Source organism: Astyanax mexicanus, chromosome 4 (genome assembly GCF_023375975.1).
Source record: "Astyanax mexicanus isolate ESR-SI-001 chromosome 4, AstMex3_surface, whole genome shotgun sequence".
NCBI classification, from domain to species: Eukaryota; Metazoa; Chordata; class Actinopteri; order Characiformes; family Acestrorhamphidae; genus Astyanax; species Astyanax mexicanus.
Genome location: NC_064411.1, coordinates 56,168,054 through 56,179,422, shown reverse-complemented (window position 1 = coordinate 56,179,422; position 11,369 = coordinate 56,168,054). Strand labels below are relative to the sequence as shown.

Here is an 11,369-nt window from a genome sequence, read left to right as displayed (position 1 = left end):
TTTCTTTTTCTTTTGTACAAAACAAGAACAAAAAAAAAAACAACATTTCTCTGTGTCTTTATTCTCGTTCTTTATTTTTAAAAAACTGAGCTAACTTTTGCTTCTCCTTCCTGGGAAGGTCCTGATGAGTGCCAGTTTCACCATCTTTAATTTTTTTAAAAAATATGTAACTTATTTGAGTAGTTCTGGACTAGAAGATGACTCAACTTTACAACTGAAGCTCTCCCAAACACTTTATTAATAGGCAAGAAAAATTTGAGTAATTAACTCTTGATGAGTTCAGCACAGCTGTTAACTGAAAGCCTGAATTCCAGGAGACTCTACCTCATACCGCTGACTTTCTTGGAGCAGACCTGATGAGTGCCCATTTTATCATTATATTGTTTTAGATGAAGGTCTTGTCTGACTGCACTGTGCCAAGTGTAAAGTTTGGTTGAGGGGGGATAATTAGTTGTTTTCAAGATTTGGGCTCGGCCCCTTAGTTTAGTGCCAGTTTCATCATTATAACGTTTCCGATGGTCTTTCAAAAGTTTCAAAATTCTTCTTTTCAGTTTGATTGAGCATCATTTCTTAAGGTATTATTTTTTCTTACTTAGTTTAGTAGTTCTTATTATAAAATGGCTTAGAAGCTGCGCCATGAACTTTAGAACAGTAAAGATGCCTAGTGTAAAGTTTGGTAGAGGGGGGATAATTAGCCGTTTTTCAGGAGTTGGGCTCGGTCCCTTAGTTCTAGTGAAAGGAACTCTTAATGACTTTCATTTTTACTTAAAGTATGTTTTTTATTTGCTTAGTTAAGTAAAGCTGCTCCCCCTTTGCCGGGAAGGTCCTGATGAGTGCCAGTTTCACCATCTTTAGTAGAAGAAAAAAATGTTGGTACATTATTTGAGTAGTTGTGGACTAGAACTTTACTCAACTTTACAACTGATGCTCTCAAACACATTATTAAGAGGCAAGAAATTCAAGTAATTAACTCTTGATGAGTTCAGCACAGCTGTTAACTGAAAGCCTGAATTCCAGGTGACTCTACCTCATAAAACTGGCTTTCCTGGAGCAGAGCTTATTAGTACCAGTTTCATCATTGTATTGTTTTAGATGAGGGTCTTGTCTTGTCTGACTGCACTGTGCCAAGTGTAAAGTTTGGTAGAGGGGGGATAATTAGTTGTTTTCAAGATTTGGGCTTGATCCCTTAGTTCCAGTGAAAGGAACTCTTAATGACTTTAATTTGACCTGAGTAGTGCCAGTTTCATCATTATATTGTTTCTGATCGCCTTTTAAAAGTTTTTAAATTCTTTTTTAGGTTTAGAATTTGCACTATATAATATATAATAGAAAATCTTTACATTTTTAAAAATATTTTTCATATAATATATACCAATAAGCAATAATTCTTCTTTTCAGATTGAATGAGCATCATCTTTTACTTAAAGCCATTTTTTTCTTAACTTAGTTGAGTTGTTTTGACCGCAATATGGTTTAGAATATGCACCATGGGCTCTAGAGCAGTGAAGATGCCTAGTGTAAAGTTTGGTAGAGGGGGGATAATTAGTAGTTTTTCAAGATTTGGGCTCAGCCCCTTAGTTCCAGTGAAAGGAACTCTTAATAACCTTAATTTTTTTCTTTATTTAGTTGAGTAGTTGTTGCTTCTCATAACCTGGATTCGAACATTACTCAAATATTCACTATTCACTGTATACCTGTAACTCTACCTCTTCACTACTTTACTTTAACTGATGCTCTCAAACACTTTATTAAGAGACAAGAAATTCAAGTAATTAACTCTTGATGAGTTCAGCACAGCTGTTAACTGAAAGCCTGAAATCCAGGTGACTCTTCTTTATAAAGCTAACTGAGAAAATAAAGCCAAGATGTGTAAAACTGTCATATTTTATAGGTTACTAAATAATTACATATGTTTTCTTAATAGTTTGGATGAGTGTAGTATTAATCTAGAATGCTGAACATTTTAAAATAATTAAAAAAACACTGAAGTTAAGGTGTGTCCAAACTTTTGACTGGTACTGTTTATCACAATTCTGTGAACAGCTTTGTCTCAGATAATATGGAAGATATATCACATATGCTGTTTACAATAATTAATATGTATATTTTAATAAAATAATTGAATATGTGCTGACTGCAATAAAGGACATACATTTCTGAACTTTCTTTATTATATTAGTATAATATAAAATTATGTAAAGAAACCGGTATGTTTTATATTGTGTGTATTTAAGTATTTTTAAAAGAATAAACAAGAAATTAAACTTGGATTTCAATCGGATTTAAATTTCTTAAAATCCTAAAATTGGTATGTACTATATAGTGTATAATAATAAAAATAATACAAGGATAAAACAGGAATGTTTTCAAAATCATATATTCTGATTATACTAATACACATGTACAGCTATTTAGAATAATAATAATAAATGTAGATTTAAATGAATATTTATCCACTGTAATACAATACTAATTAGTATGTAGGAAAAAATAGAATAGTGTTGATTAAAATCATTTTATTTTTTTGCACTATATAATATATATTAGAAAATCTTTTCATTTTTTAAATCTTTTTTATATAAAATATACCAATAATTTAGAAAGTACAATAAAACTGTAACGCGTGAGCAGATGGGAGGCGGACGTTTAAACGGGTAAGACATGACTTTATTAAATAACAAATAAACAAGTAAACAAAACAGGGGAATAACGAAAATATCTATATACATAAACAAACAGGGAAAACCAACAAAGAACTAAGCTAAACTAAACAGATAATAACAAAACAAGGTAAGGGAATATATACAAAGGAATAATACGTAAATATATACAAAATAAACAAAGAAACAAACAAGAACTAAACGTGACTAGAAATATACAAGAAATAAAGGGAACTAGAAATAAACAAGAAACAAGCAGAGCGTGACGAAACCGTGAATAAACAATAGCTACCGTGGAGAGACAAAACGACAGAGGAAGGTGCAAAGACCGACAGCAAACATAGATTAACAGGTACTATTTATACTAAACATGAAACAATGAACACCTGGGGAAACAGGTAACGAGGGGCGGAGCTACAAATTACACACGTAATGGAAAAGTACAAGAGAAACACACTAGGAAACATAGCGAGGGCGTAACAAAAACTAGAATGTATTTTATTTCACAGTTAGGAAAAACACAGAAAGGCGTTATCTGCCATTCTAAATAAATAAAATAATGGAAGAAAAATACAGGAATATATTTTGTATCAAGTACACACAAATAAACATTACAATGATTAATTAGGCTTATTTCAGTAGTTCTGGACTAGAACATTACTCAACTTTACAACTGATGCTCCTAAACACTGTATTAGGAGGCACAAAAAAATTCAAGTAATTAACTCTTCACGAGTTCAGCACAGCTGTTAACTGAAAGCCTGAATTCCACTACCTCATAAAGCTTACACAGTATAAAGTTTGGTAGAGGGGGGATAATCAGTCGTTTTTCAGGAGTTTGGCCTGATTTCTTAGTTCCAGAGAAAAGAACTCTTTATGACTTTCATTTTTCCTTAAAGTCTTTATTTTCTTTACTTAGTTAAGTAGTATATTCTGATTATAATAATATACATGTACAGCTATTTATAATAATAATAATAATAAATTCAAATTTAAATGAACATTTTTTTCACTGTAATACAATACTAATTATTATGTGAAACAAAAAAGAATATTGTTGATTACAATCATTTTTTATTTTTAACGACTTTTTTTGCACTATATAATACATAATAGAAAATATTTACATTTTTAAAATATTTTTCATCTAATATATACCAATAAGCAATAATTTAGAAAGTACAATAAAATTAGAATGTATTTTATTTCAGAGTTAGGAAAAATACAGAAAGGCGCATAAATAAATAAATAAAATGGAAGAAAAATACAGGAATATATTTTGTATCAAATACACACACATACACATTACAATGATTAATTAGAAATTTAACAGAATAATATGATGCAGATTTATATCATACCTTTTACTGAATCCACAGCTCAATAAATGCAGTGACAAAAGATCCACAACCAAAAATTTACAACTATACAAAAGAGAGAGTTCCTCATAAACACTCCACAACTGAAAACAAAAGAAGAGCTGAAACATAACAAAACAAAACAAATCCCTAAACCAACTTAAAAAAAAAACTAACTACACTACACTACACTAAATTTCCTAAATTTCCTTCGAGATAAATAAAGTATCTATCTATCTATCATCTATCTAAATATAATTAATAAAACATGCAGAGGAAGGCTAATCGATATAGGATAGATCATCATTATAAAAAAGATAACAGAATTACTTTTTTAGTAATGATTTTGCTTAACGATTGGAGAAGTGAATTAAACTCGATTAAATAATCCTGCATTTATTTATATATTTATTTATTTATTTATTTTTATTTTTTTTTGCGCAACTCACAATCCAAACACTAATTTAGGTCACAAGCAAAATTCTAACAACCATCATTAAAAAAAATGCAAAGGCAAAAAAAAAATATATATATATAAAAAGCATACATATATACTGTATTTTATTATGTATTACAGTAGCGGCAGTGCGTGTCCGCGCATGCGCGGTGCCGTGTTTCCGTCAGTGAGCGGTGGTGAGGGCGCATGCGCGGTGGTGGTGTTGGAGGTTGAGGATAGTCGGGCTGTGTGTAACCGGAGCGACTCCGCGGACTGTGCGGCTCAAACCCCGCGGTTTACCCGCCGTTACCGGTCAGTACTGGCTTTACTCTCTTTATTACACCCGTATCAGACCCGGGCCGGGGCTAATCCGCGGGTTTAGGCTGGGTTTAGCCGCGGGATTAGCGGCGGTTTAGCTCCGGGCTCCGCTGGCGGCCGGGCCGTGCGGAGAGTGAGCTCCAGCGCCGAGTTTAAACTCCGTATTCTCCGCTTTTAGACCCGCCTTAATCCCGCCTCAGATATTCCGCGCTAATCCGGGCTGTTATAGTGTGGAATTAAACTAATTCTGACTTCATTAATCCCGATATTTGCTGTTCTCTCCGATTACAAACACGCAGCTAGTTAGCCTAGCCTAGCCCTGCTACTTTTAAAGAGACGCGGGCTTCAGCCAATCAGCGCTCAGGGATTTGCGTAAGGGGCCGGATAGTGGGAGTGGGCGGGGCTTGGGTTGTTTATAGTCTACGCTGGAGTGAGTAGTGGTAGTGCTGTATATCTGTGTATATTTATATGTATAAATACTAGTGTCTCTCAAAATTAGAATATCATTGAAAAGTTATTTTATTTTAATTTAATTTCTTTTACTGTTTAATATTCTAGTTTACAGCTAATGAAAACCCAAAAATCACTGTCTCAGAAAATTAGAATATCATATAAGACCAACTGATACTTTTGGCAGTGTGGGCAGTGTGCCAAATACTGCTGGAAAATGAAATCTGTGCCTGCATAAAAGTTATAAAAGCATGAAGTACTGTGAAATTTCCCTTCAGACTCCTTCAGTCCCCTTATTTGGTCAGTGATGGTTTGTTTGGAGAGTCATGTCTGTCATCTGCTGCTGTTGATCCACTGTGTTTTATTATCAAGTCTAAAGTCAGTGCAGTTTTGTTTTCCCACAAAATCTTACAGCACTTCATATCTTACAGCTTCCCTCTGCTACTGACAACTTTTATGGAGATACGGATTTTATTTTCTGCTATGCTGATTTTCATGTTTTCATTGGCTGTAAACCATAATCATCAACAATAATAGAAATAAACACTTTAAAATAGATCACTCTGTGTTTAATACATCTCTATAATATGAGTTTGATTAGAATTACTAAAATAAAGTAACTTTTCAATGATATTATATAATTTTATAATGTAGGAAAAACAATACCAAAAAATAAAAACACTGAATGAGAAGGTGTGTCCAAACTTTTGACCATAGGCACATAGGCACATACCCACGAGATGCCTATAAAACACTTATCTATACCAAACTATGAAAAGTGTATTAAGTCAAATTGTGCCTAATTGCTGTGTTTTATGTTAAAAATGTTCAGTTTTAATTTAGTAGTTTTGTTTTTCACTTTTATTGGCTTTTTTTTTAGAAACAAGATACAAAAACATATAATCTGTTTTATTTTTAAGGTCAGTGGTGAAAGGAGAGCAGTGTTTAGTGTTCAGCCTTTGCCCAGATGTTTAGTTTAGTTTCAGTTTTAGCCAGAAGTTTCATTTTCATTTCATTTCAAGATTTTGTTCTGTGAAAGAAAACTATTTTCATTACTTTAAGAGCTGGTGTGTAATAGGGGTGTGCCATATTGTATGTATCATACATGCAACATTTTTTGAATATGGTGAACAATATTATACCATAAAATATCACCCCATATAATCCACCCCTAATTATCATATTAGGGTTCTACTTTTTTACTGTTTTTAGCAAAAGAAAAGTTTACACTGTTCTCATTTCCCGTTATATATCTACAGATTATATCTGTCCATTATCATTTATTTTACTTTAATCCTGGATATATGGAGATATTTGGAGTGCATTTTTATTATTAGTATCATGATATTCTGGATCATTGACTTCTGTAACAAATCTTAATTTTTTACAGAGCTGTATTGACCTTAAAATATTTGCAATAAATAATACTGTTATTTTAGGTCCAATGCTGTCCTATCCTCTTAACAATCATTGAAATGTTAATGTTTAAGTGTCTAAATATATCGAAACATGGAAAATTTTATATAAATGTCTAATTTTGTAGGATCATAAAATATCCTAAATAAATAAAACGCAACAGCTATTTTTTGTAAGAAAACTGATGGAATAAAGCTGATATTTAGGCCAAGTTCACCAAACATTTCTCCATATATTGTACAATTTGTCATTCATGTAATTATCATGACAGATGGGCCTAAATCTAATATAAATAAAATCAAATAGAATAAATATAGCATTTTAAAACAAAGTAAACATACATGTTCACACTTTTAGACTCGATATGTTAAATTATTGAGGGCATTTTCAGTTGTTGTATGATTAGTTGATAATGTAATAATTGTGACAGGTCTATTTAAAACAATAACTATTGTTGAAATATACTGAATAGTTGTTGATGATATAAAACACTGCCAGAACTACTATAGGCTTCTTCACTATACAGGATATAAAGCACTGAATCATGAAAAAATTTCTAACTCAAACGAACTGAATTCTAATTACACATTCTAATGCCATAATATATGCAATAATAAAATGTAATTTTCATTTTGCTGCAGTAGTGTATTCTTGAAATATTTTATGTAATTCAGTGTTTTGTCATATCACCAAGAGTATCGTTATCGCAAAAATAGCATGAAATATCGTGGTATTATTTTAGGGCCGTATCGCCCACCCCTACTAGTGCATATGTACGTAATGCATAAATTCATATTATTAATGTGTAAATAAGTAATTGTTGTGTCTGTGTTCAGGACTGATCGGGCAGGATGGCGTCCGACGGGCAGAACTCCAGCTCCAGGGCCATCATGACGTTCCGGCCCACCATGGAGGAGTTCAGGAACTTCAGCCGCTACATGGCTTATATAGAGTCTCAAGGAGCTCATAAAGCCGGCCTGGCCAAGGTCAGCTCTCTTCACTCTACAGGATTAAATATGAGTTATATCTGCTGCCTGCTGAAGAACGGGAGCTGCGTCTGTGGTTGAAGGAGCTCGATTTCATTTATAACCTCCATACGACTGCTCTATCTCTTCAACCACAGACGCAGCTCCCCTCTGTTAAAGTCGCTGGATATAAGTTATAATTCTTTTCTGCGTCTCCGTTTCTCTGATTTCTCTGATCTACAGATCATCCCTCCGAAAGAGTGGAGCCCCACAGCTTCCTATCGTGATATTGATGACCTGGTGATCCCTGCCCCCATTCAGCAGGTGGTGACGGGCCAGTCCGGCCTCTTCACCCAGTACAACATCCAGAAGAAAGCCATGACCGTCAGAGAGTTCCGCAAAACCGCCAACAGCGACAAGTCAGTGTCCTCCTCCTCCTCCTCACTCTTATAGTTAGTTAGGGTGGTAGCTCTGTTGAGGTAATAGCTTTGTCAATAAATTATCTCTGTCAAGGTGGTAGCTCTGTTAAGGTACTATGAAATGTAGCTCTGTGCAATTGATAGCTCTATCAAGTTGGTAGTTCTGTTAAGGTGAATGAATTATCTCTGTCAAGGCTCTATCTGTCTTGAGGTGGTAGCTCTATCAATGTTTTATCTGTTGTAGCTCTGTTAAGATGGTAGCTCTGTCAATGTCCTGTCTCTGGCATCTTTGTTAAGAGGGTAGCTATGTCAAGGTGGTAGCTCTATTAAGGTTCTATCTATGGTAGCTGTGGTGGTAGCTCTATCAATGTTTTATCTGTTGTAGCTCTGTTAAGATGGTAGCTCTGTCAAGGTACTGTCTCTGGTATCTCTGTTAAGAGGGTAGCTCTGTTAAGGTGGTAGCTCTATGAAGGTGCTGTGTCTGGTATCTCTGATAAGGTGGTAGCTAAATAAAGGTTGTATCTCTGTTAACTCTGTCAAGGGTTTAGCTCTGTTGAGGTCATAGCTTTGTCAATGTATTATCTCGGTCAAATTGATTGCTTTGGTTCTTTCTGTGATAGCTCTGTCAAGATACTATATATGGTACTGCTGTCAAGATGGTAGCTCAGTTAAGGTACTTTCTCTGGTACCTCTGTCAAGATTGTAGCTCTGTCAAGGTGGTAGCTCTGTTAAGGTAATAGCTCAGTTAAGGTACTTTCTTTGGTACCACTGTCAAGATTGTAGCTCTGTTAAGGTAATATCTCAGTTACGGTACTTTCTCTGGTAGCTCTGTTAAGGTGGTAGCTCTGTTAAGGTAATAGCTCAGTTAAGGTACTTTCTTTGGTACCACTGTCAAGATTGTAGCTCTGTTAAGGTAATATCTCAGTTAAGGTACTTTCTTTGGTACCACTGTCAAGATTGTAGCTCTGTTAAGGTAATATCTCAGTTACGGTACTTTCTCTGGTAGCTCTGTTAAGGTGGTAGCTCTGTTAAGGTAATAGCTCAGTTAAGGTACTTTCTTTGGTACCACTGTCAAGATTGTAGCTCTGTTAAGGTAATATCTCAGTTAAGGTACTTTCTTTGGTACCACTGTCAAGATTGTAGCTCTGTTAAGGTAATATCTCAGTTACGGTACTTTCTCTGGTAGCTCTGTTAAGGTGGTAGCTCTGTTAAGGTAATAGCTCAGTTAAGGTACTTTCTCTGGTACCACTGTCAAGATTGTAGCTCTGTCAAGGTGGTAGCTCTGTTAAGGTACTTTCTCTGGTAGCTCTGTTAAGGTGGTAGCTCTGTTAAGGTGGTAGCTCTATTAAGGTACTTTCTCTGGTACCGCTGTCAAGATTGTATCTCTGTTAAGGTAATATCTCAGTTACGGTACTTTCTCTGGTACCTCTGTTAAGGTGGTAGCTCTGTCAAGGTGGTAGCTCTGTTAAGGTACTTTCTCTGGTAGCTCTGTTAAGGTGGTAGCTATGTTAAGGTGGTAGCTCTGTTAAGGTACTTTCTCTGGTAGCTCTGTTAAGGTGGTAGCTCTGTTAAGGTAATAGCTCAGTTAAGGTACTTTCTTTGGTACCACTGTCAAGATTGTAGCTCTGTTAAGGTAATATCTCAGTTACGGTACTTTCTCTGGTAGCTCTGTTAAGGTGGTAGCTCTGTTAAGGTAATAGCTCAGTTAAGGTACTTTCTCTTGTACCACTGTCAAGATTGTAGCTCTGTCAAGGTGGTAGCTCTGTTAAGGTACTTTCTCTGGTAGCTCTGTTAAGGTGGTAGCTCTATTAAGGTACTTTCTCTGGTACCGCTGTCAAGATTGTAGCTCTGTTAAGGTAATATCTCAGTTACGGTACTTTCTCTGGTAGCTCTGTTAAGGTGGTAGCTCTGTTAAGGTAATAGCTCAGTTAAGGTACTTTCTCTGGTAGCTCTGTTAAGGTGGCAGCTCTGTTAAGGTGGTAGCTCTGTTAAGGTGGTAGCTCTATTAAGGTACTTTCTCTGGTACCGCTGTCAAGATTGTAGCTCTGTTAAGGTAATATCTCAGTTACGGTACTTTCTCTGGTAGCTCTGTTAAGGTGGTAGCTCTGTTAAGGTAATAGCTCAGTTAAGGTACTTTCTCTGGTACCACTGTCAAGATTGTAGCTCTGTCAAGGTGGTAGCTCTGTTAAGGTACTTTCTCTGGTAGCTCTGTTAAGGTGGTAGCTCTGTTAAGGTGGTAGCTCTATTAAGGTACTTTCTCTGGTACCGCTGTCAAGATTGTAGCTCTGTTAAGGTAATATCTCAGTTACGGTACTTTCTCTGGTACCGCTGTCAAGGTGGTAGCTCTGTTAAGGTGGTAGCTCTGTTAAGGTACTTCCTCTGGTATCTCTGTAGCGGTGGTAGCTCTGTCAAAATACTGTCTCTGGCATCTCTGTTAAGGTGGTAGGTCTGTCAAGGTACTGTCTCTTGTAGTTCTCTTAATGTGGTATCCCTGTCAAGGTGGTAGCTCTATTAAGGTTATATCTGTTGTAGCTCTGTTAAGGTGGTAGCCCTGTCAAGGTTCTATCTCTGGTAGCTCTGTCAAGGTTCTATCTCTGGTAGCTCTGTTAAGGTTCTATCTCTGGTAGCTCTGTTAGGGTTCTGTCTATTGTAGCTCTGTTTAGGTGGTAGCTCAGTTACGGTACTTTCTCTGGTACCGCTCTCAAGGTGGTATCTCTATGAAGGTTCTATTTCCGGTAGCTCTATCAATGTTCTATCTTTTGTAGCTCTGTCAAGTTTTTTTTTTTCTCCTGGTTGCTCTGTCAAGCTGTAAACACATCTGCTCCTGATGTAGGTTCTGCAGTCCTCGATATGATGATTTTGAGGAGCTGGAGAGAAAATACTGGAAGAACGTCACTTTTAATCCTCCCATCTACGGCGCTGATGTGAACGGGACACTGTACGACCCAGTGAGTGACATCTTAATATGTTTTATTTTCAGATAATTAGGATTAGGATTCTGTATCTACTGTAACTCTAGATTAAAAAATGTTTATATACAGAAATAAAGGAATCTGTGGGGAATCTGTTATTCATTCTTTTTTTCATTATGTTTATCTCTTCAGGATGTAGATGAATGGAACATTGGCCACCTGAACACCATCCTGGACACGGTGGAGAACGAGAGTGGCATCACCATAGAGGGCGTGACCACCCCGTACCTGTACTTCGGCATGTGGAAGACCACCTTCGCCTGGCACACTGAGGATATGGACCTCTACAGCATCAACTACCTCCACTTTGGAGAACCCAAGTCCTGGTAAGTGCTGGTTATCCTATTAATGACATTATTACTGCAGTTCTTCATC

General features: G+C 35.9%; 1 protein-coding gene across 1 annotated transcript in view; it reads left to right on the top strand.

Moving 5' to 3' along the window:
- The first annotated feature begins 4,654 nt into the window (after positions 1 to 4,654).
- kdm4ab (lysine (K)-specific demethylase 4A, genome duplicate b) overlaps positions 4,655 to 11,369 on the top strand; it is a 42,151-nt gene continuing 35,436 nt past the window's right edge. Inside the window, exons 1-5 of the mRNA XM_049476625.1 lie at positions 4,655 to 4,766; positions 7,475 to 7,624; positions 7,847 to 8,022; positions 10,856 to 10,970; positions 11,127 to 11,320. Of these exons, the coding sequence (XP_049332582.1) occupies positions 7,490 to 7,624; positions 7,847 to 8,022; positions 10,856 to 10,970; positions 11,127 to 11,320 (620 nt within the window). The 5' untranslated portion in view covers positions 4,655 to 4,766; positions 7,475 to 7,489. The remainder of the gene's footprint in view (positions 4,767 to 7,474; positions 7,625 to 7,846; positions 8,023 to 10,855; positions 10,971 to 11,126; positions 11,321 to 11,369) is intronic.